This window comes from Pleurotus ostreatus, assembly GCF_014466165.1.
Source record: "Pleurotus ostreatus strain PC9 chromosome Unknown scaffold_2, whole genome shotgun sequence".
NCBI classification, from domain to species: domain Eukaryota; kingdom Fungi; phylum Basidiomycota; class Agaricomycetes; order Agaricales; family Pleurotaceae; genus Pleurotus; species Pleurotus ostreatus.
In genome coordinates, this window is record NW_023503157.1 from 4,030,476 (window position 1) to 4,056,999 (window position 26,524).

Sequence of the window (26,524 nt, forward strand, 5' to 3'; positions counted from 1 at the left end):
GGTACGGGCAGAGGCGAAGGGATGCGACGGAGGGAAACCTCAATAGAGAGGCGAGGGTGTGAGTGCGGAAAGGAACTAATATTCGAACTAAGGTAACTGTAAGTACAGTACAGGAATATATACTGGGGAACACACGGCGTCCGCGCATTCACGAAACAGCAATGAGTCCGGTCGTAATAACTACAGTGTGCTCGAATATGTACTTAGTCCGTAATCCAAGAAGTCCGCGTGGCCGCATGTACCCATAGTCGGGAATGCACGTGGATGCGCCCTTAGTAGCCCCTAAGGGGTTCCTTGGATGCGCCTATAACAATTTTTTTGTTTTTTTTTCTTTTGTCACTTCTTAGTCTATGATTTTCACACTTGCACTACAAGTTGGACATTTTAGATCATTATACAAAAAAAATAAAAAGAAAAAAACAAAAGACAAAAATAGAGGATACCATAGCTACAAGTAAATATTTTTTTCTGCGGCTTGACGCAGCCCCCACGCTCACTCCTCCTTGCTGCTCTCCTCCCCCTCGCTTCCCTCCTCGTCGCTGCTCTCCTCCCTCATTTTCCCTTTTCCCTTCCCAACCACTGGTTCTTCCTCCTCCGCGTCCGTCGTATCCGCCCTTGTGTCACCTGTGGACGGAGCCTTCGCTCCATCAACCTCCATCCCGCCCTCGGTGTTGTCCTCACTCGTCGAAGCCGCTGCCTCCAACGGCCTTGCCCAATCCACCTTCGACGCGCGCTCCCCCACAGTCAACTCTTCCACGATCCATGCTGCCTGATGCGTCAGCATATCAAGTTTCGCCTCAAGGCGGACCAACGCCTCCGACCCGGAGAGACTACTGACCGACAAGTCAAAGACCTGTGCGGCCAGTTCTCCAAGCGCGGTCGCCACTGAAGGCTCTGTGCTTGCCGGCAGCGCCGCGCGCGCCGCGCCTCCACCAACACCAGTCCCGCAGTGGACATGTTGCTGCTTGCACTCCCAGCACGTCTGGGCCCCTTTAACACTAAATGGATGGGATTAGTAGGGTAGATAGGGAGAAATCACCACTTACAGCTGTGCACAGCACTCAAGGTTGCGCTGCACGCACCCCAGACAGGGCACCTCGCACAGCGGCCCCTTGGGCTCCAGCTCCTTCTCTGTCGCTCTCTCCTGGGCACCCTCCTTCGTGCCAGGACCTGTGCTGCTGCCTGCGACCACAGTTTCCTCAGCAACGCCGCCTCGGTTTCTGTTGCCCCGCTCCCACATCGCAATGTAAAGTGCAATGGCTGCCCGTGCCCACGTGTCCTCTGTGGCCTTCTGCACCCGCACCTTCTCTTGCCGCTGCCGTCAAGCCTCCTTTTCCAAACAAGCATCCCCCGCCGCAACGTCCTCGTCTTCCCGCCGCCGTTTTTCCTCGTGTCGCCGTTGCTACTCGTGGTGGTTGTTGTAACCGGAACCCCGGGTGCGCTTGTTGAAGTGAGCCATTGTTGCCTCGCTCCTCCGCGCTTCTGCTCTTTTATACTCCTAACACACCTCGCCTCCGCGCTTCTTTCGCTCACGTGCACACAGAGGCTGACTCACCACGGACCCTCATGATGCCCACACCGCATCATCACCACCTCTTCCGCGCGTCAAGCGCCTAGGCCTCTAAGGGTCTTGGCCTTAAAGGGGAGGTACTGTTATAGGCGCATCCAGGAGGCCCCTTAGGGGCTACTGACAGGTGTTCCAGCTACGGACTCGGGCCACGCATATATGCGGCTACACGGACTTGTCACGGGTTTTTGGACTTGTACATATTCGAGCATACTATACATATTCCTACCGAACTCATTGCTATTTTGTAAATGCGCGGACGCCACGTGTTCCCCAGTATATATTCCTGTACCGTACATACAGTTACCTTAGTTCGAATATTAGTTCCATTTCCGTCATCTTGTCTTCTAAGCCTTCACTGCGGGCTCCTCCATGAAGCCCGCCTCTCACCTTGCTCTCTCCGAAATCAGGACACCACAGGGCTAGGAGGGCGCAGCATCAAAGCTGAAGCCAAGTCCCATGTGCTCCGCTCATCCGCGCGTCCGCGCTCCTGCATTTCCGCCCCCCTGTACGGACGAGTCAGGAGGCCCCTTGACACGGTCCTTAACACTTGGCTTCAGCTACTGGCTGCGCCTCCCACACTCTTACGTGCCCTGTATTTTGAGAGGGTGTTATGGACCATGTCAAGGGGTCTCCTGACTCATCTGTACAGGGGCGCGGGAATGCACGGGAGCGCGGACGAGCGGATGAGCAGAGCATATGGGACTTGGCTTCAGCTTTGATGCTACACCCTCCTAGCCCTGTGATGCCCCGATTTTGGAGAGAGCAAGGTGAGAGGCAGGCTCTGCAGAGGAGCCCACAGCAAAGGCTTAGAAGACAAGAGGTGATGGAAAGGAACTAAGATTCAGAATGAAGAATACATGTGTACTGGTGCTACTATAAATACTGACTAACACATGTATGTAGTGAGGCTAGTATGTAAGTGTTGGATTTGTGGTTACATGTTTCAAGTGTTCTTCAAATTGCATCATGTGTTTAGATAATCACAATGTACTGATATGTAGATACATTTGATTGTTCACACATAGATAAATAGGTAGTTTAAATTATGTAGTCCCTCGCATGTTTGCAAGGGTCAACTGCTATTCTATACAAGTAACCACGAAGAAATGGTTATTTCTACAGTAAGTACATGTACATGAAACATGTAACAGAGTAATCCTAGTACTGCACACCATGCATAAGCCTTGAGGGTGGAGCCCGAGGGATTCCAAAGGTCCGAGTATCTGAAAGGGGTGTAGGGGGGGACCCCTAAGGGGGCGTGAGGACTGGTCTATGACAGAGGGGAACCTACACAGGTACTGAGGGTACAGGTGGAGCCGAGGGAAGTGAGATAGAGACCTCAGTGAAGAGGTGAGTGTGTGAGTGTGGAGAAGGAACTAATATTCAAACTAAGGTAACTGTATGTACAGTACAAGACTATATAATAAGGAACACACGGTATCTGTGTGTCTATGAAACAGTCAAGGAGTCTGGTGGTAATAACTACAGCGTGCTTGAATATGTACAAGTTCATAGTCTGTGAAAGTCTGAGTAGTCGCGTGTATGCACGGCCCGAGTCCATAGCCGGAATGCACATGAATATGCCCCATAACACACAGCATCTGCAGCTGCAGCGGTGGGTTTCCTCAATCATGAGATTCAGCAACTTGGGTGCTGGTGCAGCAATGCCTACCACTTATATATTGACACTCCAAAGGATCACATTCTCAACCTCTTGTCATGTCTCCACATGGCTGATCCTCATGCTTCTGCTTTCAAGCCTCCATCTCTATGCTTCGCACCTTCCCTGGCTTGATTTCAGCCCCCCTTACAGGGGTTTCTCCTTTTCTCAAGAGTTTGGCTGTGTTCCACATCCAGGTTCCATTTGCTCCTGGTCCATGAGCCAGCCCTGGATGAGAGAGCTCATGGCGACAATGAATACAAATTTGTTATCCCAAACGAGATGGATGGACTTATTCATTTTCAGCATCAGACCAATCATAGGTGCAGTTTGGCAACACTGGAGCTGGATCCCCGGTACCCCCTGTGATGCCAGTGTCCCTCCAATGGCATTCAGAAAACTGTGATCTTGCTGATGCCCACAAAGCCCAAATTCTTGCAGTTGCCTAGGCACCACAAACAATGAATGATATCTCTGGCCTACAAGGTGGTAATTGGATGGTACTCAATAGTACATGTTTGTGATTTCATAACATGTTATCATATGGTTCATAGGAACCCCGAGGCCGGCGCAAGTAACATTGGGTGAAAGCGAAAAGAGGAATCAGTAATGCTGGCAACACAAGCAGGATCACACTACCAGCCTGCAGAAGCTGGTCGCCAGAAAGTATTGCAGAAATGATCAGAGCTATAGGGCAAAATACTGTTCATAAAAATGTAGCGCGAAGGACAAGGGACTTACATATGGCTAGTAAGGCTGTTGAGACCCCTATCGAGATGAAAGGGTATGCGAGTATGATGATCGTACAGATAATGCGAAAGCGAGAGCCCATGAGTGTCTAGACAACATAATACAGTTCAACATTATGTGAACAGATATCTTTTATGCTTACATCTCAAAACCATGGTGCTTCGCACTTCGCCATAACGAAAACCATAGCGGACCCGACGATCAGGCCACCCAGTGTGACTCCGAATGACAGGAGTAGTAAAAGGTATGGTCCTCGTTGATTATAATTCAGTAAACCGCCAACTGGAGGCTCAGTTGTAATAAATGCGGCCGTGGAGCTTATCATCAAGCCAGCCTTCAACGACAAAAGGGTCAATTAGGCTGAATGATTGGTGGCTTAAGTCACGGGAATACTTACGACGACAGTGACGTTGGTGATCCTGTCCGAGAGTCGGTCTTTGTGCTCTGTCCACTCCTTTTTGCTGGTGTGGCAAATCTTCCAAACTGGCTCTAGGGAGGGGTGCCCCAAACTTATCAAGAGTGCCGATACAAATAGGAATCCGGCGAGCGTGAGAAGGGGTTCCGGAAGTGCAAAGTCATCTTTCCAGTGAGAGGGTATGTCAGGCACGGGATTATTGTTTGTATTCGTAGCAGTGCTCTCGGCAGCCATGGAGTCTTGTTCGTGACCTACTCTCGTTGCGATCAGTCGATGAGACCTCCAGGGAGACATGTAAGTGAGAAATCAGGAGAACAGATGGGGGGGGCTACGTTATATGTCGAAGAACATGAGCAAAACTCATGTCTGCTCTTTGCTTGTCACCTAGTGAGAAGTGAAGAGCCTCAGCTGATAGCACCAAGAAGGATTATGGGCGTTACCCGACTGCGGGAAGTAAGTGCGCCATTCAAACGGCGGCGACTGCAATTGTTTAACAGTTTTGGTGGCCTTCGAAGCAGGGGCAGAATGAGACGTCCTGGTGTCCTTTGAGACTTGAGCTTGAGGAGGTGCCATCGGGCAACAACCCGACAACTCCAGCCAGGATGCTTGGGTTTGACCGGAAGAGAAGTGACTCGTGCTTTGACCGTGCTTTCATGAATCAATGATGATCAAGCCGACATGGTCACGAACCTGAATGGTGGTGAGCCATGAATCGGAGCTACTTGACCCGCGCGGAAACATCGCGGACATGCTGTATTGTGGTTGTGTGGATGGGAGATCGTGGGAATACCTGAAGTCAAGTACAACTTTTCTGTTGAATATTGCCCTGCGGCGTCAACGAAGATCGTAAATCTCCTTTCATTGAGTCGGCCTATCCACTCCGCTTGACCGTATGGACCGCCTGGATATCCTCAATTATTTCCCCTCGTTTCCTCTTGTGTTCGAGTCGTTTCGGTGCACTTCTTGAGGTCATCCGAGTCCTCGAAAGATGAGGGCATGTCAGAAAATGAAAAAGAGATACTATGGCGTTTATGCCTGTGAAAGCGCGATGGACTTCGCGATGGACGCTGCTCGGGCAAGAATTCATTCATGACGCCGGCCCTGGCCAAGATCAGAGATTGAGAGCGAGACCCCCTTTCCAAAACAATCTCGCCCAATTCCGATATCTGACACATTGCCTTGTTAAATTCCATCTATCTTCATTCATGGGGTCCACTACACAGTGTCTGAACGAAAATACGCAAGATTTTCATGGTATTAACGATCAATTCATCAACCGACCGGTGATGATCGATGTCCAGTTGACCGTGGCCAGCGACGCATCTAAACTACCACCGCCGACACCAAATCAATGCCAAGGCACTCACAAAAAATGACTTTCTGGGAACGATGCTTTCTGAATGTTGGTGGGTCGCTCGTAACACGCTTGTTGACTCCATTGACTTACCTATGGCCCATCAGGTTGTATTGACAATATCAGTACAGTATGATTGAACGCAGCAACGGGGTTACTAAGCTTGTATTATTATAAGTAGGTGACTGGTGGCCATCCTCAACCATCCTCCCATACGTATTTAAGACGTAGAACGAATGTCCATTTCCAGACCCCCAACATGTACAACCACTCCGACATCCTCTTCCATAGACCTCCACCTCTGTGTCCTCCTCGCAGGCGAAATACAAGTCAAACCTTCGTCTCCCTGGATGACCCTCCGTTCTGCGCCGTCAAGCACCCACCGCCATTGCCGCCATTGCCTGACCATTGGGAATGTGAATTTGGCTACCCCAAGCCGTGGGACAGGGCTGCAACTCTCGCATTCCGAATGGCAGTCTTGATAAGCTTTGGACACGACAACCTTGACAGTGTCTGGGAGATCTGCCATTCGGAAGAAAAGTGGGCACATGACAAAGACCGCCTCGCCCAACGTACCACTACCACTACCGTCGTCGTGAGTTCTTCGTATCCTCTCGAGTGTGTGCTCACTGAGGACAAGTAGGCCGGCCTCCTGGTTGGTGCGACGGCCGCGTTGATTAGAACCACTCCGCCGGTGGAGGAGTTACTGAACTACACGCGACGTGGACCGTATTTGCTCCTCCTCTTGTCCTTCGGTATCACGCTCGGCTCGCTGATTGTCGGTTCGGGCATGATCTTCATCACTCTGAAGTGTGATCCTGTTTGGTTCTGCAGCGTAGGTGTCGTCGCTTGGTTGATCTGCCCTGCGTAATTGATCTGTTATTTTAGACACTCATGGCGACTCGATCAAAGGTTCTCTGTACATTTGTGTTGATCGCGTATCCATTTGTTACGGTAGGCATCGCTACAGCCCTGGCTGCGTTAGGTTTGCATAATTCAGGATCCCCGGGATATATACTTATGCTTACGCTTTTCTCAGGATTCGTCGTTGCCTCGCTCCAATCTAACGATCTTGTGATGAATATTGGGAGCATAATACTCTTGATGTTGCCTATATGCCTTCTTTTTGTCTTTGCGTGGACTCAGCTTCCTCTTTTATGTGCTCGAGACTCCCTTCATAGCGCGGAACCATCTGTTTTACCATAGCTTTGTAGCTACATTGGACACCAGGCCATTCTACCACTGTAAGTCTGTAGCTGTATGCTGTATATGCTATTTCGTTGCTTCGACTAGCAAAAACTCTGACAAGAGGGGGATTCGAACCCCGCCATCTTTCGATGATGAGAAACCTGCTTGTGCAGGCAAGCTACTCGCTTGAGTCACACGCCATAGACCGCTCGGCCATCTTGCCTTGAATTCTGTCGCGCCTTGTGCATACGCGAGCGCTAGATCTATCCAATGTCGGTCACGCCGCGTCTTTCTTTCGCATCGTCCACCGGTGTCTACCACATGGATCAATTCTTTCTTTGTCCACCTCGACAGACTACTCATGCGTCAGTATATGCCCTGGAATACTCTGGAGATCTGTGCTCAGGTCATGCCCCTACTGCTGCGACATCGATCAGAGTCCAGTTTGGACGTCGTTGCGACTAGTGCCGCACAACTCAACTTGCAAATAATGGTCAGTATGTACAAAGAGTCCGAGAAGGTTGTCATCGGGACGGGCCGTCTTGCTATTTACAGGCTTCAAATGAGAGGTTGTCGACGCCCTCGACTCAAGAAGTATCGCACAATAGCTATATGCGGCGTTTGGACTGGCAAAGACGACGTATATACGATAGGCGATGATATCACATAGGGAGGGATATGCGACTCTTCCCGTGCAGTGAGTTAATTCTGTTGTTAGCTCTACCCTTGTTGCTGACATATTTCCGAATTTCTTGACTTTCACGTAAGGTGTGTTGGGGTAGCAAACAGAGGGTGAGCTCCTCGCAAACCAAAAGGGTCGGGTATCCGTATGCGGATGCTGGCCAACCAAAATAGGTAATGCAAGTTCGCGCCACGCGCAACTTGTTTACCGTCTCATTTCACTTCTTTATCACGGCCGCTCGTACTTACATCTGATTGTGTATTCATGCGCACGACTCGCGCTTATATATGCGTTGTTTCGTTTCCGAGCACCTCAGTTATTGCCCCGCAATATACTGAGGTGAGCTTATTCCTATTCTAACTTTGCTTATCCATTCTTACATACGTCGTAGTTTACTGTTTCTACAAGGTGCTTGCAAGTAGGCTTCCATAATAGCAGGCTCGGTAACTCCCCGTTGTGTCACTCAGGCTCAGTGAGCTAACTATTCGGTGAACGGGTCATATGTGAGTTCTGCTATTCGGGATTCAACCACATGTGCTCGCTTTCTCCGTGAACATAAACTTTACGGTTTGTGGTTGCTGGAAGTACGTCCTATGTGCCTCGTTTCTGGTTTATACCCCTCACCACCCTGCAGGTAACAAGTTTAAACTCGGCGAAAGAATACTTCTCCAGTCTTCTATTAGAAGCTGCTGCTCATCGCAATTCAAAGTGCCAAAGCGCCCACCCGAGTTGAGTTAACGACCCTCCACTAGCAAGCGAAGCTTTGTACCATACCAGCGTTCTTGGCTCCTAATCACTGGCGGTCAACCTATCAGTGTTGATTGTTGAAACGATGCTCGTTAACGCATGCCTCCTCTGGCAGTGGTACCAGTATTTCCTATTTAAGCTTAATCAATCCAACGAAGGCAGCGTCAATGCTCCGTGCGGCGGAAGCATAATGGCTTCCCTTATCGTATAAGATAGCGAGCAAAGGCTGGGCTGCGCTTGCCACTGATCCCCCACGTCTACATGGAGAGGCCAACCCTCCAAGGCCTTTTCCAACTTCGGCAAGAAGAGGTACGCACAGAGTCCTGGTATCTACGGAATAAATTCTTACCGCTATGAAAACTTAGTACCTTCGAGGTAAGAATCGTATAAAAGAAATCAGGAACTTGTTATGATGATGAGTTTTGGTAGTCTCCCCGCTTGCATTATTTGTAAGACTATCATCTAAACTTGGTGCTCTCCGATTAACTTGCCCTAGGTTTATGACTATCTCGTAACATTCGGGGACGAAGTCACCTTCATTTGGACGAAGCCAAAAAGTCTTGGAACCATTCTGTATTTTCTGGCCTGCTACCCTGTGTTTGTTGATCTAGTGCTAAGCTTGTACGGTGAGTATCTCGCAATCTTGGTTCTCTTTATTGACGCCCTCGACGTACTAGTTAGGATTACACCCAGACTACCGGTTGATCAATGTATAGCCCTTGACCATGCCATGGGATGTCAGTCTGCGGTACAACTATCCTCACCCCCTTGTCTGATCATTGGTTCTATAGGGATGTTCTTAATTGGCATCGCCGTAGCCGAAAGTCAGTCAATGAGCCTATCGCCTGGCGAGCGTACATCCTAACACACTGATAGTAATCATGATCATGCGAGTATGGTCGTTATGGGGAAGAACATGATTTATGACAGTATTCTTATGTATATTGACAATAGCAACCTTGATAGTGGGTGTTACGGTTCTCGGGCTATCTCGAAAGTCCTTAACGTGTAAGTACCTCCTCCAAACAAGCGGTTCTGATGCTCAATTGGTGCTTCACCGATAGTCATTTCCATGCGTGGTATAGCACCCAATATGTCAGGATGTTACCCTTTGGGATTGAACGGTGCAATGTCCGTAGACTATGCCATATTGATAGGGTTCGAGGCAAGTAAGTAGCATCGGCTGTTCAAGTCCCTGCCCCAGCGCGTTCACCTTGATTACAGTCACCTTGACACTAACCCTTGTTAGATGTATCCGACACTGTAAGCAGTCTCTCGTCGCAGTTGCTATGCATCTAAACACTCTTTCATAAAGCGTGTTTACGAGGTTCCCATCTCATCAACACATCCTCGCTTCCTCGCTCATCGATTTATTCATTCGAGATGGTAAACTCCTTCAAGTCTTTGACATGAACAGATAGTGACTGACGGCAACCCCTAGGTGTTATATATTTCATTGGCCTCTTTGGTGTGTCCGGTTGTTGCCTTCTATCTCTTGGATTCCCTAGTCTTATTGCTTGGCTGGACGCCAAACAGCTATATTGCTCATCAACGTTATTATGCTTATGGGGAACTCACAACTAGTGATTCATTCGTTTTGCTCGTAATTACACCCTGCTTACCATGAAATTTAGGATGTGATCGCGTAAGTCTTGTAGTTCATTAGGACGATCGACGCCGTATAACCGATACCCTGGCTCGTCGTCCGTTCATCCCCATCCCGGACTTTTGCAGTATCCAATGGTGTCTACATTCAGTGCTAGTGTCCCGTATATTCATCCACCTACGCCAATCGACATATACAACCTTCGTGCCTAGTAGCATGACACTGTCTGACGAGATGCACTCAGACCAAGTGGAACTCAGGACGCTCTTGTTTGCTCCTCATACTGCATGTTCTGGGACTGTCAATACCAGTCAGCACACTCACTGTGAAGGAGGGGTTGAGTGGTGTAATCCATTACAATGATTTTCGCGGCACTCGTTGATACAAGTCCCCACCACGGACGTCCTCTACCTCAAGTAGCAGTATGAAAAACAAGTCTCCAAGCTTTGAGACCATCGGGATTTCATCGAGGATCCGGATTTTGAGGCGCTTTCCATCGGTGGCACTGAACCGTATTTGTCAAGACTTGGCGATCCATACGAACGACGACGGGATGTAATGATCTAGTCGAGTTTAAGTGATTGCAGCATAAGTTGGCTGTCACGAGCTTAATGAGACAACCCATAAGATTGCGAGTAGGCGTAAGGTGAGGTCCAGATGAAATAGTACCCTCACCCCCCAAGGAATTCGGAATCCACATGGATAAACTAATTCTGCGAGGGCTTTTCCAACGTCGGGAACAACAGGTACGCCCTAGGTTCACGGTATCAGGTGTGTATCTGACCACTTTACGAGAGCAGTATCTTGAAGGTGAGGGCTTATTCTACAACACCGAAAATTGTCACTAATGCCCAGGTAGCATCAGCGGTCGCGTTGCTTGTAGGCCGACCACTTGTCCCAAGTTCAACAGAACACTGAATAATGCATCTATCCTATCAGGTTTATGACTATTTTACTACCCTTGAGGACGAGGTCACCTTTGTCTGGAGGAGGCCAAAAGGAATGGGTACTGTGTTGTATTTGTCAACCCGATACCCGGCGTTCATCGACCTCTCATTAAGCTTCTACCGTGAGCTATGGCAACATAGTTGGCCCTGCGGCTCATGTACTTGACTTCACAGATATTATCACGCTGGGTTTGTCACATCAGCAATGCATGATATTTGACAAGGCCATGGGAGGTGCGTGACTCGTTTACAGGTCCTCATTCTCTGGTACTGACCCCGTTGTGCAAGACTCGTTTATGGTCGGTATTTGCATGGTGGAAGGTCAGCTACTATCACAATTACCTGGAAGGTTTGAACTAACTCGCTCCGTAAGCAATAATGGTAATACGAGTATGGTCTTTGTGGGGAAGGACATGGCTTATTACTATTGTCTTGTTTATTCTTGCGCTGACATGTGTCGCCGTAGCGGCCACAGCGATCGGAGAGCCTTTGGCATGCAAGTATCTTATTCCTCGACAATTGTATGGTTGTTAATTAAGCCGATTGTTAGCTGCTCCTGCGCAGGACATTACACCCCACCTGACTAGGTGTTACCGTTCGGGATCCAATGGACCAATATTCATCGCGTTCACTGGTTTGATGGGTTTAGAGGCAGGTTCGTAACTGGATGGTATGGATACCCCGTCATTTATCCACGGAATCATAGCCATCTTAACGCTGACTCTGGTCAAATGCCTCAGGCACTGTGAGTGTTTCTCTCCCTGAACTGTGTCTATCTGAGCTTGGGGTTTGGCGGTCGAAAGCATGACTACATGGTTTTCAGCTGATAAACCCATCATCGCTGTTTGATTTGTTAATTCAAGACGGTAAGAAATAATGCTTATCTTACAGCCGTAAATTCAATTAGTATCGCAGGCCTTATCTATTTTGTCGGCCTTTTTGGTGTGTGGCTTTCCACAGGTGCAATTCGCCTTGGGTGACCATGTAATACGCTTGAAGCTGCTTCGACCATCAATATTGTTATGTTACATGGAGATTCACAAGCGGTAAGTCTGAATTTCTACATTTTTTGTTCAATGCTCAGTCTCGTTGGCTCTACGATATGACCACATGAGTATAAAGCATGTTTAGGGTTTGTGACAGCAGGGGCTCTAACCAGGTTACTAACCTGGTTGTACAGGTTCCAGTGATCCTTGCATTCAGTGCTGGCATGCCGCGTATTCATTCATATACGTCAAACTGCATTGACCACCTTTGTCCCAAATGTAGGAGAATCATTGCCGTATGAGGTGCGGTTGGGCGGCGCGGCGATGCCGTCCCTTGCGTTCGCTCACGACTCTGCTGCGAGCGGAACTTTGAGTGTCTAAGGTACTGTATGGTTCAACAGAGGAACGATAAGGATCACCACTAACAATATTGAGAAGCCAGATGTTACAGGTCTGGGGAAGGAGCCTGAGCGTGGCATTACGCTGTAACCAGCCATCGCGCCAATCCAGCCACATGTACATAGGCATTACTGTGGGATTGTGGGGGAGGTGTCCTTCGGAAGGCCATGATCGATGATCTTTCGAATGGATTTTGTAAAGAATGGACGCGACTTCGTTTTGAGAGTTCTCTCATTCACTTCTTTCCTTTTATGTACTTCCCCTTTCCGCATTAGTATCAGTGCGTACTATTTAGGCTTCATCCCCTATCCTTATGTCTCAGCTTCAACTTACCGGTACGACTGAGGTATGTATTTCCTTGTTATGCCCGGTTATAACGTACGACTGAGAACTATTACTAGCTCGTGCATTCTACAGATTTTACTTGATATATATTCCGAGAATATTGACAACAGACTGTGGTGCTCATTGCACGGTGTCATTGAAAGAAATTCCCAACACCCTACATACGAGTTATCTTTCGCTCCGAACTGACAACATGACCTGCGTTATTTTGGAAACATATTACTAGATCACTCGTGATTTACGGACCTGGGATGCTGCACACAGCCCTACTCTTACCGACTATGAGAGATTAAACACACTTCTTGTGCACGGAACTCTCAAGCATCTTGGTCTCACCATCGTACTTTTAGTAATGCGAGGTGTCGACCTACCACCGCCTGATGCTGCAGAAAGTGTCAAATTGGAGAGAACCTTTGGAGAATTTATAGGAACGGATGTATTATCGGCGGTGGTTACCATCTAGCTGTGGTCTGGAGAGGTCCTTAGGCGATGGAGTGTAGGGCAAAAGATACTTGTAGTTCGTGGGGATGTTGGGATCACATACTGTGCCGGCACATATACTAGTAACTCGGGATTCAAAACTATGTCATCTGAATCGATATCATTGTGTGCATTACTCGGACCATGTCAGTGTTTATTGAGGCTTTCTTCGCGGTGCTGTCAAGCGATTTCCAACCGCATGCGACCAAGAGGATAATTGAGAGCCAGCGATTTGCGAATCTCGATATTTATTAGCTAGGATTAAATATGACCCGTATAAACACCTTGACTTCGGACACCCGACTTCGGATATTTGAGCTCAAGGTCTGTGGAATGTTTACCGTGATATGGGGTGATTGTGTTGTACCATGATATAGATTCCGTGGAATTAAGTACGTAGTATGCAGTTGAAACCATCCGTGAGATGCACATGCAAAGTAGCTAATGCTCGCAAAGAGAATATGAACCATCCCAAAACTATTCGATGTCAGAAAGCAGTCACCATAAACCAATACATACGACTCACTCTAGTTTCCCTAAAATCTGTGGCCTTGATCTTCCTATCTATCATCAACTCCCGTCTCCATCTCTCTGCCTCTTCTCGAGTAATGGTCCCCTCGATTGCGGCGGTGACTATATAACTGCGTAGTTCCGCCGGGATCTCTTTGCCTACAAGGCACTTCCAGGCACCTGAAAGCAACAGGTGCAAAGTGGCAATGTTGCACGGCCGTGCTTGCCACGGGACATCCAAGGACGATAAGACGTTCATCTCCGCCAAACCTGAAGTGGTATAGCTGTGGTAAAAGGCGGTGTCATTGTCATCGGGGTCCGTCTGGTTTTCATCTACCAAGAAAAAGCAGAGCTGGACGGATCGTCCGCGTTGTCACTGAGCGTGGTCAAACTATTGACACGTGGACTCACAATTCTCCTAGTTGCAGGCGGTGCAGCAGGATCGGAGACAGAATGAGATATCCCGCCAACCTTGTGCTAGTAAACATCATACGCGACCTTGTGAGTGAGAGCATGACGAGATAGCATGGCCTATACTCACTTGTATCCAATTTGGGAAGGTGATTATCCTCCCCGTGGGGTGATTGGACTTGGTAACTACCCCGGTGGCGGGCACGGTGCCGAGCTCGGTGAAAATTGGCAGCTCGGACGTTGAACGCGGTTGTCGTTCTCCATTATACTCCGTATACTCCCAGTCACTAGGATAATCATGCTCTGGTTCAGGATCATCGGCGTCCTCGTCCTCGTCCTCATCTTCTTCGTCGCTCCCTTTGTCGCCCTCTTCAGTGAAATCAATGTTGAAATCCTATGATCAGAATGAAAACCATTAGTATATTCCTCGACTATGAAGCTGGGACGGACATCGTGGGTGTAGAGTTCATTGCTAGGAAAATCTGCATCGACATCTCTTCGGCGCCGGAAGCTGAGCCCTTGGTCGTGGATCTCGGGATCAGCTTGATAATAGTATATAGCCGAGGCCGCAATTTGTTCGTGGGGCTTGGGGCGAATAAGAACACGGGATAGATCGACATGGAAGAGCAACGCACCATCCCCTCCATGTGCCAGGTTCCTACATATTCCTGGCCTGGCTTTAGTATGTAGTTCGCGGCCTGACACGACGCAGTTAGTGGACCGGAAGCAAAGGAGTCACCAGGCTTACTTTTACTATGACCTTCAAGTCTTTGCCTCGATACTTCTCGGGCACCGCAGCTGCGGAACAATCCAGCAAGTGAAACTCAGAAATCCGGCCGAGTTCGCGCGCCTGCTGCTCAGCGAAATCTGCGCCACGTTTCGCTTCCGCTTCTTCTTGTGCCTCCTTTTCTGTGTGTTGTGCGTCAAGTAACTTGAGCCAGTTTTCGCGGGTGGTGCCCCCGCGTGCATCCGTACGATCCACCCAACGCGCCTCTATAATGAATGATGATATCACGTTTGCTAGAATGAAGAAATGTATGATTACCAGCAGGGGTCATTTCGTATTCGTACTTCCATTCTCTCGTGCGTTCCAGTTGTGGGAGCACAACGAGGAACACCTTCTCGATAAGTCGATACAGATCGGGATGTCACTCTCGAGGTCCCAAACCGTTGATATATGATTTGACTGAAATATCCAGCCCGTCCTCGGATATGTGGAAGACGGAGGGAACCCAGGCGTAGCGTGACTCGAAGGTGTAATCGGTGAAGGTACTCTGTTTCGTTTTGAACACTCCGTTGTCCAAGCGAGGGAGGGTGACGCCTGGGTGGACCGGTGAGATGGCTCCTTTGTACGGATCTGTGATATAATCATCTAGGGCGACGTGAATGAGGCGATAAAAAGGCCGTACACAGAGACGGATGGATCAAATCCTGGACCTTTCCTCCGCTTCCAGGATGCATGTCTTTGGGTTCCTTCTGGGCTAGAACGCCAAGCGACCGCAATAACTACAGCCTTACGTCGATAAGATAGCCATCCCGCACTGGTACTTTTACAGACCTCGGATTGCAACGATGCCGGGACCAGGTCGTCCGTCACGAACACCCCGACCTTCTCCTTGAGCTGTGGTTGGGCGATGTAGTACTTCGATTCCCTCGCGAACTTGAGCGCATTTGTGACATCGTGGTCGATCTTGTCGAACGAAACACCTTCCTGCAGCGGCTCCTGCACCTCGAACCGCAGTTCGTAATCCAGCGTTATAATTCGTCTGGCTTCGGCCTTGAGATCACTTCAGTCGCTATGCTCAATAGCATAATCAGATTTACGGTTGAAGAACAACGTACTGGATTGCTTGGACGACGGGAAGGCCGTCGTCTTTCATTTCGTCCTCGCTGGCTAGCAGCTGTGCCTCCATTGCCCATTTTATCGCGAGTTCTTTGGATTCATCGAGTACCTTGAACGGCCAGCTGGGTTTCTCCCTGATCTTCTCGCAGAACTGGGAAATCTGCTGGTCAATCGATTGGTAGTAGTCCATTTCTGCAGTGCGTAGTTTGTGGCAATGGAACACGGTCTGACACGATGTGGATGCGAAGCAAGAGTCAGGAGTCCCCACGCACGAGACCTTTTGTAGGACGTTGATGTTGACTCTAGAAGGAGCTCGAAATTGTAGACGTACATTCATCTGGGCTCAGTTCCTCTGGGCAGGATTCCAGGAACATCTTTATATATTGTAAGAGCCGATACATGCGGATTAAATTGAAAGAGCTTGGAAAAGCCCGCTCGCTCGACAAGGCTTGAAAAATGAGGACTTGCGTGGTGGAAGATTCGGGCTGTTCCCGCGTCGTGAAGCTTGAAGACCACGAAACGCTTGGAATTAAGGAAGCGAAGGTTGGACGGAACAAGCTTCCACGTGGCTCACCCGTTCGCAGTCAGATGGGGTTAGCAATGAGTGAATTGCTTGAACACGCGAGGAATTTCAGAATCTAGGATTGGTTTCACTGCCCCGAGTATCCTATGTGACCCCGGCGCTCTCGACTGTGCCGGCGTACAGTTTCTTGAGCTTGTAGCCCCTAGTACGCGGTTGACGACGGGTAGGCGCAGGCTGTAGATGTTCCACTCTCGCCGATCCTTCGAACTTAAAGTTACTGGGCTCACGTCCCTTGTACGTGGTTAACCCCGCATCGTCTTCAATCGCATCATAACCAAAGTACCGAACCCCAGTCCTGACTAGTAAGGACTTAGATTTGCCTCAGCTTCTAGCCACCCGCTGACCCAGGCTGCGCACAGATGGATCCATCGACGAGCAAACTACCGCCCGAACTTCTATCATTGGTTTTCAATGAACTAGAAGGAGACAAAGCCTCACTCAGGAGCTGCGTGCTTACGTGCAAGTCCTGGCACGACCTTTGTCTGGCCCATGTCTACCGCAATCTTGTCGTGTCCAATGCTTTGACATATCTACGTCTCTACCGCCGGCTGATGATTGATGCGCCTCATCTGTGCTGTCACGTTCGGCGGATCGACATGTCTGGATTCGGGGCACCGGGGACGCTCGATTCGTTTTCACTGGAGTGGTGCGATGATGATCACATACAATCGTTCCTCCAAGCGTTTCCTAGGTTGAATGCCTTGAAATGTTCTTCTCACCTTTACAACGTCGTTTCACACATGCTGCAACAATCGCCAATCACTACTCTTCACATCGATTCCAGTCTCTCCTACGACGTAAAGTGGTTCTTCCATATTCTCCGCGCAGGGGCCGCAACCCTAAAAAATCTAAAACTTGAAGACGTAGATTTCCGGGTCAGGTTGTCTCCTAGAGCTACGCCTAACGACGGAAAAATCTCGATGCTTGCACTCGAAGAGCTTACTGTTGTCGAATGTTGCAACCTCCCCTTTCATATAACTACTGTGGAAATGCCGAACTTGAAGGTGCTCGTGTGTCAAGTTTACGATTGCACCGATTATCTCCACATCCTCCGAACCTCTCTGATGACGTTGGTAATCGAGCCTACTATAGGTACGTATTCTCTACTTTGTTTCCCTTAGTACAGCCCTCTCAGCTGACAGCTCGATTAGAAGAACCCCTCGACCAGAATCAGATCATCGTTGATAATCTGTGTATCTTATGGTTCCCCCAACACGAAGTGGGAAACGTCAAAGCTACGATAACCTCCGTCTGTGTACCTACGAGACTTGCCCATCTCGAGGTTTTCCTACCCAGTATATTGCTCGCACACCCTTTCACTACTTCCTCGGACGACTTAGAAGCCTTCGTTCTACGTCTCCACCTGGATGGGTCGCTCGGACGGGTCACCGTTACAGTCGAAGATCCGTCACAACCGGATATACTGGACGGTGTGTTCAAAGAGTTGAACAGTCTAGGCATATTGGAGATCCGAGTAGGAAAGCCTCCGTTATTACACCCTTCTGCTCTTCTTTAGGCCTAGTATGTCGCATGAATTGACAGCATGCCGTTAGCGTTTTCCTTTGGCTACTCAACTCTTTCGTCAGCTGTGATAACAAGTCGAAACTTTCTCCGACAAATTCAGTCTTCCTTGACAACCTTCTCGTGGGGCGACTCCACTCTGTTGTACCGGGATGCGTACCGAAAATGTATTGTGCTTTTGGCTAAAGCGGCATGAGGAAGTTGATCCTGTTCATGTGTAACCAGGTCGATCCTGCACCTGCGAGTTGATTACTTTGTGATCGATTGATCATGAACTACTGCGCTTACTGCGCCTGTCGCTATCCTTCCACTTCAATGATTGCCAAGGATGTCGAAATCTGCACTCACGAGGTGAAACCACCTTCGCAGAAACCTCGGAAGAACATAACAGCATTAGACATAAGTCTCCCGGACGCTCACTCAGCACTCAGGCATCGGGCGTCGGGTATCCGACCTCAGGAGCTGTTGAGGAGTCGAATCAGATGACATTTCAGCCTGGCCTCGCCTTTTTCCCAACCAAGTGCGCACCGTAACCGAGTCCAGTGGTTGAAGCGCAGCAAAAGTGCCCAGCCTACGATCGAATATAAATTGATTTTCTATCATATGTCAATATCATAGTTCGTCGCTCTACAGTTGAACTCATGCAATCGCAACTCACACTCGTAGAACCACTACCAGGTATCTTCGTAGAACCTGGCGTTCTACAGCCTACGTCGGCATCGAAGATTCTCTACCTCACGCCCGACAATGTCAAGAAATGCACCATTACACTCGATCTGAAGGATCCCGAGCAGACGCAATATATTGTTGACAGCAACTTGGAGTTAACATATATGCATGTCCGAAGACCTTATGATCCGCCCGACCAGCCTCTTGCTACCCTTCAACGAAGGGAAGTATTGCCCGACAAAATCTCCTTCCGTGGCGGTGAGAAAATCAAGGTGAAGAGTTGGTTGAGACCTCTGAAGGCATTCAGTACATTGTACGTGTTTTGACGTCGAGACTTCGATGCATCTTTGATACTAAGAACCTCTATCCTCGTGTAATCTCTAGTCCTGCCGCTTTCGAAGAGAACGGCACCACATATGTCTGGGACGCCAGTATAGTAGGGCAACTTTCGGTGCGCCTTCTATACACCTTTTTGGGCGTCCTGGCTAATTTTTTCTTCAGATGTACAAGGCTTCGGAGCCCGATACCCCAATCGCTTGGTTCCAGAGTTCTCGCAAACTTGTGATGGATGGGGTTCCAACGGTGTTGCCAGCATTCCTGGTCCTTCAACCCGATGCCGCTGATATTCAAGATTTGACGGTCGTTTCATTCCTCATCCTTGAACAAAAGGCAAGAATGTCTAACAAACGGACCGAGCTTCTTAGCGGGAGGGCTGTACATGGCGTATCAGCCATTGATTAGTGGTTTATGAACTCTATAACTCAATTTATTTCCTTCGGCGGCGGCTGTAATATATGTAGACGAATGAAGTTTTCTGTCGTGTCCCATCATCCAAGGCCCCTAAAAGCTAATTAGTAGGCGCCGTAGCTTGTCTTTACCAGGTAAAGTTTACCTGGCGCCGGTGACCGGTCAACAAGTCGCCCGCCTTCACTCTCTCATAGTAGATTCTGTTTTCACAGGAGTTCGTATGCCCATTCCTACTAGCTGGTCTCTTTGACGTTGCACAGCGGCCGTTCTGTATCCTTCGTGCAGAGCAAAAACTTCGATCATCGAACACCTAGATTTCAATTTTCGACGGACAACCCAACCATGCCGAACGGAGGGAAAGTCTTGTCGCTGTGACTTCTCCTTTGGCCTGAATAAGAAAATATGCGCGTGTGCAGAGTCCCCACCCTCCCGACCTTGAGACAACGTTGATGGTCCAGTCCCCTCCGGCCTCCGCGGCGCCACTTGACTCTTGACTAACATTTACAGATGTACTCACTGCTAAAAGAATCTTCCGAATCCGATCAACCATACCTGCCAGCGCCTCGTCCAAGACTCCGTCCGCTGCCTTCGAGCTCACCACCTTTCTTCCTTAACGAGGGCTGCACCTTTTTCTCCCGAAATTCAAGCCTCTCTTGCGGAACTACCCCCCCCCCACACACACACTCTCTCTCTCTATCTCCCTTTATACATTCTGACGACCCCTAGAATTGGTTGAGACTGACGGGCCACGGCTGTCCGAAGTCGAGGATTTCGTTTCTGTCCCGGTATAACTCCGTGACTTCGATATTCGTGGACCTGAAAATCAAATACGTACCCCAACTCTGCGTTCATTCGATGCCACCTTGGCAGCGACAGCAGCCGAACACAGTCCAGGAGCTGCTCAGGGGCTACGTCATGTGATGGCCTCCAATTCGAATGCCTCTACGACGCGAACTCGAACTGGCGCAAATCAACAGCCTCGCAAATAGATAGATGGGTCAAATACTGGTGCTTGAAAATTCAATCGGATCTTTCTAATCAACCTTTGGGGTTGTCCTCAAACGCGCCGTCTCCAACCAAACCCTCCAATCAATCATCACGCGCCAGTCTTCAAGGCCTCACCGGCACCGGCGGTGTTGGAACTGCGATTTCATTGCTCGGACCCCACCCACCGTGTAAGCTTCACGACCCTTCGGAAAACCATAATATACTGACCTATGATATACTGATACCGTACCTAGCGACCTCGCCAGCCCAACAGAATAGCCTGAATATAAGCAGAAGTTCAACAGCTTTTGGTAACACCCCCGCATCTCCCCCGACCCTCACTCAGTCGTTGGCAGTGCAAGGTTCGACACGAATCGGCGTATCTAGCACAGCATGAATGCACAGCCTTTGTGGTGTATATACAGACGATCACAGTTCACCATCACACCAACGTATTCATGCAATCTCAACTCACCCTCGTAGAACCGCTACCAGGCATCTTCGTGGAGCCCGGCGTTCTACAACCTGCATCGACATCGAAACTTCTCTACCTCACGCCCGACAATGTCAAGAAGTGCACCATTACACTTGACTTGAAAGATCCAGGGCAGACACAATATATCGTCGACAGTAACTTAGAGTTAACACATATGCATGTTCGACGACCATATGACCCACCCGATCAGCCCCTCGCTGCCCTCCACCGAAGAGAATTCTTGTCAGACACGATCTCGTTTCGTGGCGGTGATAAAATCAAAGTGAAGAACTGGCTGAAACCGCTGAAGACGGTCAATACATTGTACGTGGTCATTCCAATCTACTTGAAACTAAGAACTTCTATTTTCGTGCAATCAGTCCCGCCGCTTTCGAAGAAAACGGCAATACCTATGTTTGGGATGCTAGCATAGTTGGGCAGCTTTCGGTCGGTATTATATGGAACTTCTGACGATTTCTGTCTAAGTCTCTCTTCAGATGTTCAAAGCTTCGGAGCCTGATGCTCCGATCGCTTGGTTCCAAGGTTCTCGCAAGATGGTGATGGATGGAGTCCCGACGGTCCTACCAGCATTCCTTGTCCTCCAACCCGATGCCGCCGACATGCAGGACTTGACGGTAGTATCATTCCTGATTCTCGAACAAAAAGCGAGGATGTCTAGCAAGCGAACCGAGCTTACTACCGGGTTGGCCGTATATGGTGCATCGACAATTGATGGTTTCTAAAGCTTTAGCATAATTCACAGACCATTTGTCGTCTTTCTTGTATGAGTGATTACTAGAGACTACTTAGAGTACTCGACGCCGTTTTAAACTCTGACCATCTCGTAATGCAGCAGGGTTAGTTAAATCTGCTTACATAACACCAAGCACAGTGGCGCGTCGAGTCTGGACGCGTACCTGGCTTGTTCCCAAACTACCAACTGAATCGACGCTTCCAAGGGGAGAAGCCTCAAATATGACGAAAGGATACCTCATGAACAGTCTCGTGGAGAAGGTAGCGACCTCGATTCACGCTCTCGTGCCTCATACTCATCATGATCTACAGATGCAGTCGGGCGATCAGGATTTCAGGTATTTTCTCTGTACATTGCGATAGATGTGACTGAATATGTGCCAGGTTTATGGGCCTGAACGACCTCATGTCCGAGATCAAGCAGGACCCGACGTGCTTTCTTGGCGATGAATCCGTCGAGACCAAAGTCCTCAAGCAGGTCCTATCCCTAGTCGAAGACAAGATATCCGAAGTGAAAAACCAAGCCGTCAAATGGTCTGCTTCGACATCAAGCTCTGATAATGCCCACTGACCAGATCGCTGTATAGCCTCGGCCAGTTGATCAAGATCATCCGGCAGACACAGATGGAGCTTGTTGTCGATAGGTTGATCGAGTTCTCTGGAGGGAAGGAAGAGGAGTTGCGGGATATATCTGCTCTTGGTGCGTCGCGCCCTGCGCTGTTGCGGATTAAGCTGAGGCATTCACTAGCTCTGAAGACCATCACTGCCGAGTTGCCACCTGATGGCAAAATAGCAGCGTCTGCGTGCGCGAAGCTTAGTCCCAAGCTTCTAGAGCAGCTACAGAACGTACGCGCATCTCGGGCCATACGTCGTGCAAGCTGATTGTTTCTCTAGCCGGAGACGCCCCCAGAAGCCTTGGTCGAGGCATTGTCTATTTTGTCGATCCTGATCAGCCGCTTCCCAGCAAATCTATCGAGTGCAGACCTCAAGCCGGCGCCGCTCACTGTGCTCGCGCCTCTGCTGTCACACTCCCGCCCCGTGGTGCGCAAACGGGCGATCATCACCCTTTCCCAGTTCATTCCCATCTCCCCGGTCGACCTATACCAGGGTCTGCTCAAAGCAGATGTATTCCCTTTCCTTGCGCCATCCGCCAGCATCGACAAGCAAAGAACCACTGTGCAACTGACCGCGGCTGTAGCTCGCGCATCGCCGTTGCAAATATCGCCCGTCTTGGGGGAGTTGGTGCCTGGGATTCTGAAGGCTATACAGCGAGACGACAGCGAACTTCGCGAAAGCTGTCTGCAGGTCGGTTGTAGCACTGTCCCTGCACTGTATACTCTTATACTCTATAGGCTTTGGAGGTGTTCGTGTTGCGATGCCCAGCAGAAATCACATCATATCTCCCGTCAATCATGCAAGCAGGCAACCAGTATATCAAGTATGATCCTGTAAGTTGTGCTCCTGATATTCAGACTATCTTCTTACCAACTATGCAGAATTATGCAGGCGGCGATGACGACGACGACGAAGAGATGGCCGATGATGATGAACTCGACGATGATGCTGAGATAGACGAGTTCGTTTCCTCCGTTCTGCCTTGTTACCTTTTAGCTCGCTTACTGACAACGGCAGGTACTCGGACGACGAAGACACTTCTTACAAGATCCGTCGGGCGGCGACCAAGCTCCTGGCGGCTGTGATTGGCACTCGCCCGGAACTGCTCGCCTCGATTTACAAGGAGGTTTCTCCCGTACTGATAACGAGATTCGGAGATCGCGAAGAGACCGTTCGATTGGAGGTCTGGGCGACATACGTCACGTTACTGAACCAGACTGCGGTTTATGGCGGATTGTCTCAGAAGGACGGCGAGACAGTGAGCCAGCGAGGGAAGCGAAAGCGTGATACTGATGAGATCATGGACGTTGAAGAGGGACCCTACTCACTACTCAAGGCGCAGGTTCCCAGTCTCTCCAAGTCCCTCTTGAACCAGCTGAAGTCCCCTCGAACGTCTTCAGCAACGCTGCAGGCTGGCTTCAAGCTCCTCCAAGCTCTTCTCCATGTTCTCCCCGGCTCTCTCGGCACCCAGGTCGCGCTAATCATCTCAACATCGCACTCTGTTCTTTCGCAATCCCCTACTACTTCATCTGCGACGCTGCATCTAACATGTCTAACATTCCTTGCGCTTTTCTTTGCCACCCATCCTCCTTCTTCGTTCGCATCGTCTCTTTCTGGGCTTATGTCCGATCTTTTGAAATCGTTACGTGAACGCCATCCCCGAATTTCATCTGAATCATTCCGCGTGTTCTCCGCACTGCTCGGCACCTTGAAGCCCGCGAAAGGAACTGACTGGGTTACTACAGTGTACAACGAGGCTGTCAATAAACTGGGGAACCACGACACAGACGCGGAAGTCAGGGCTTGCGCGGAGGACTGCATTGCCGATTTGTGGATACACGCTACGGAGACGATGAGGGATAAGAGCCGCAAGGAGTGGGAAGCCATCTGCAGGACTAGTGGGAAGACGGACGGCGCGGTGCGGGTCGTGACCAAAGTAGCGAGGGAGGTCTCTGTGGATGACGGCTGGGCCAACGGCTGCGTTGACTGGTGTACATCCTTGCTTCGTAAGAGCGGCAGGTTGGAAAAGGCCGAGATCTTCGTCGCGCTAGATGTGTTGTTGCGGAGGTAAGTGTCGCCCTGGTTATAATTGGTCTGCTACCCTTGCTAATGGGCTGACGTTCCTCAGCTACTCTGCCGGCATTCCTGCAGATATCGTGCCCAGTTTGCTGCCTCAAGTCAAATCGTACATCACCACCTCCGATATCCCCCTCCTTTCTCAGGCCCTGACCATAGTCGCCTTGCTCCTCGAACTCGCCCCTTCAACCACATTTCCTATGGTCGAACGGGAGATTCTTCCCGGCATCTACCAGATCGCGCATTCCCCCTTGCTAGCAGGAGCCGCATTGGAGGCGATGCTCGCCTTCTTCGAGGCACTTGTGATGGCCGACAACCAGATCGCGACGCATGTGGTACCCAGCCTCGTCATTTCCGTAGAGAAGGCGCCAAAGGCGGATGCAAGCCCGGCGAACGTATCCAAGTGCGTAGCGCAAGTGGTGAAGAGTCAGCAAGGCGTCGCTGCTGGGACAATAGCTGAATACTCCAAACACATCAAGGTAGGCGTAGGCGAACGATCGGTCGGGTGAGTAGAGCATTACTGACTCGACATGATCGTTAGAAGACCAGCAAGGCCAAACCTTCCCTCGTGGTCCTCAGCCTTCTCATTCTGGGAGAACTTGGTCGGTTCATGTACGTATTCAGAACAACTCTTCCTGGGGACGCAAGATGACTGACCTCTGTTGATAGTGACATGTCGCCGCAGCAGGAGATTTTCGCAAACGCAATTGAGTTGTTTTCAGCTGAGCAAGAGGAGATTCGCGCTGCTGCTGCCTTCGCTGCTGGTTCGTTATACTATTCATTTGCGCTTGATACGTCTGACTTGCTTTGGTCTCGTAGGTAATATCGCCATTGGAAACCTACATCAATTCCTTCCTGTGATCGTCAAGCTTGTTGAGAAGGATCCTAAGAAGAGGCTTCTCTCATTGCATGCGCTGAAAGAGGTGCCTTAAACTTCGTTTGGGATTGCGCCCTTTGCTCACTACAGTACGGTTCAGGTCGTGACACATTGCTCCCACGGGCAATTGGAGGGTGTTGCAGATACACTGTGGGTCCCTCTCTTTGAAAACTCGGAAAACGCGGAGGAGACTACGCGCAATGTCGCCGCTGCCTGCCTCGGCAAGCTTGCCACTACGCATCCCTCAAAATACCTTCCCCAGCTTCATGTACGTGAAAGCAGCCCCATTATTTATCCTGTCTTCATCTCCGAATCAATAGACCCGCATTCGCGACGAGAGCCCTGCTACGCGTGCCACCGTTGTCGCAGCAATCAGATACACGTTTGCGGACACTACACAATCCTACGACGAGGTTTTGGCACCCTTGCTTGTGGATTTCCTATCCGTCATGACTGATGAAGATCTCGTAAGTACCCAATTTTCTAGTTTAAATCGTACCCTCAACGGCGTTGTAGACCGTCCGACGGCTGGCGTTATCCTCTCTCAACAATGCCGCGCGCTCTAAACCACATTTGATCCGTGAACATCTCGCATCACTGTTGCCGAACCTATACAAGGAAACCACCATCAACCCCACCCTTATTCGCACAGTGCAGATGGGCCCGTGGACGCATAAAGTCGACGACGGTCTTGAAACTCGGAAGACAGCGTACGAGACGATGTACACACTGGTGAGTGTCCCTCGCGGGTGCTTTGCTCTGATGCTGACAAGGGGGGGCCGTTCCTAGTTGGACACCTGCCTCACGAAACTCGACCTTCACGAGTTCTTGTCTCGTGTCATTCCTGCGCTTTCCGACGAGTCAGACGAGATCAAAGTGCTTGCGCATATGATGCTGTTCCGTCTCGCGCAGGTTGCACCTGCAGCCGTAGCTCAGCGGCTGGACGAAGTCACCCCGCCTATAGAGAAAACGATGAAAGGGATAAATATCACGAAGGACACTGTGAAACAGGATATAGAGCGTGCGGCGGAACTTCAACGCAGCGCGCTGAGGGCTGTCATTGCCCTTGCCCGTGTTGGCGCCGGTGTCAGCCAGAGGTTCGATGCCTTCGTGGAGGAATTGAGGCGGGGAGGACAATGGAGCGCTGAATTCAAAGAATTGACACCCGGAATCTGATTTGCACGGGGGGGGTCGGCGCCGAGCTACGAATATCACAATAACACAATGCCTATGAACGCGACATTTCGCGTAGCAAGTACTGATTATTTTCGCCACTACATTGTTTTTTTTTACTACGTTTTTGATTACTGAGTGAATCTTGCACCACT

The 26,524-nt window shown here is 49.8% G+C and overlaps 8 protein-coding genes and 1 non-coding gene across 9 annotated transcripts; 5 read left to right on the forward strand and 4 right to left on the reverse strand.

Annotated features, from left to right (window-relative positions):
* Window positions 1-493: 493 nt before the first annotated feature.
* On the reverse strand, window positions 494-1,240 carry PC9H_004304 (uncharacterized protein; the record flags this gene model as incomplete). The annotated part of the gene is made up of 2 exons (XM_036773890.1): window positions 494-998; window positions 1,047-1,240. The coding sequence occupies 2 exons, from the start codon at window positions 1,238-1,240 to the stop codon at window positions 494-496; spliced, it is 699 nt and encodes a 232-aa protein (XP_036635363.1).
* A 4,768-nt stretch (window positions 1,241-6,008) lies between these two features.
* On the forward strand, window positions 6,009-6,963 carry PC9H_004305 (uncharacterized protein; the record flags this gene model as incomplete). Its single annotated transcript, XM_036773891.1, has 5 exons — window positions 6,009-6,344; window positions 6,393-6,584; window positions 6,638-6,734; window positions 6,789-6,908; window positions 6,956-6,963. 5 exons carry the CDS (start codon window positions 6,009-6,011, stop codon window positions 6,961-6,963), a joined length of 753 nt encoding a protein of 250 aa, XP_036635364.1.
* An 88-nt stretch (window positions 6,964-7,051) lies between these two features.
* PC9H_004306 lies at window positions 7,052-7,160 on the reverse strand. Its single transcript has one exon. It is a non-coding gene; the product is annotated as a tRNA-Leu (tRNA).
* A 6,410-nt stretch (window positions 7,161-13,570) lies between these two features.
* Window positions 13,571-15,108, reverse strand: PC9H_004307 (uncharacterized protein; the record flags this gene model as incomplete). The annotated part of the gene is made up of 8 exons (XM_036773892.1): window positions 13,571-13,606; window positions 13,656-13,991; window positions 14,051-14,116; window positions 14,181-14,444; window positions 14,501-14,635; window positions 14,686-14,748; window positions 14,799-15,043; window positions 15,096-15,108. The coding sequence occupies 8 exons, from the start codon at window positions 15,106-15,108 to the stop codon at window positions 13,571-13,573; spliced, it is 1,158 nt and encodes a 385-aa protein (XP_036635365.1).
* Window positions 15,109-15,198: 90 nt separating this feature from the next.
* PC9H_004308 (uncharacterized protein) lies at window positions 15,199-16,083 on the reverse strand (the record flags this gene model as incomplete). The annotated part of the gene is made up of 4 exons (XM_036773893.1): window positions 15,199-15,407; window positions 15,460-15,556; window positions 15,609-15,837; window positions 15,893-16,083. The coding sequence occupies 4 exons, from the start codon at window positions 16,081-16,083 to the stop codon at window positions 15,199-15,201; spliced, it is 726 nt and encodes a 241-aa protein (XP_036635366.1).
* A 752-nt stretch (window positions 16,084-16,835) lies between these two features.
* Window positions 16,836-17,992, forward strand: PC9H_004309 (uncharacterized protein; the record flags this gene model as incomplete). Its single annotated transcript, XM_036773894.1, has 2 exons — window positions 16,836-17,568; window positions 17,628-17,992. The coding sequence occupies 2 exons, from the start codon at window positions 16,836-16,838 to the stop codon at window positions 17,990-17,992; spliced, it is 1,098 nt and encodes a 365-aa protein (XP_036635367.1).
* Window positions 17,993-18,638: 646 nt separating this feature from the next.
* On the forward strand, window positions 18,639-19,407 carry PC9H_004310 (uncharacterized protein; the record flags this gene model as incomplete). The annotated part of the gene is made up of 3 exons (XM_036773895.1): window positions 18,639-18,979; window positions 19,051-19,117; window positions 19,168-19,407. The coding sequence occupies 3 exons, from the start codon at window positions 18,639-18,641 to the stop codon at window positions 19,405-19,407; spliced, it is 648 nt and encodes a 215-aa protein (XP_036635368.1).
* Window positions 19,408-20,858: 1,451 nt separating this feature from the next.
* PC9H_004311 (uncharacterized protein) lies at window positions 20,859-21,618 on the forward strand (the record flags this gene model as incomplete). Its single annotated transcript, XM_036773896.1, has 3 exons — window positions 20,859-21,199; window positions 21,256-21,322; window positions 21,373-21,618. 3 exons carry the CDS (start codon window positions 20,859-20,861, stop codon window positions 21,616-21,618), a joined length of 654 nt encoding a protein of 217 aa, XP_036635369.1.
* Window positions 21,619-21,850: 232 nt separating this feature from the next.
* Window positions 21,851-26,372, forward strand: PC9H_004312 (uncharacterized protein; the record flags this gene model as incomplete). The annotated part of the gene is made up of 17 exons (XM_036773897.1): window positions 21,851-21,889; window positions 21,941-21,966; window positions 22,013-22,162; window positions 22,216-22,328; window positions 22,377-22,474; window positions 22,523-22,933; window positions 22,981-23,076; window positions 23,125-23,204; window positions 23,261-24,310; window positions 24,372-24,798; window positions 24,861-24,931; window positions 24,989-25,083; window positions 25,139-25,242; window positions 25,297-25,464; window positions 25,517-25,663; window positions 25,713-25,928; window positions 25,986-26,372. 17 exons carry the CDS (start codon window positions 21,851-21,853, stop codon window positions 26,370-26,372), a joined length of 3,678 nt encoding a protein of 1,225 aa, XP_036635370.1.
* Window positions 26,373-26,524: the final 152 nt, after the last annotated feature.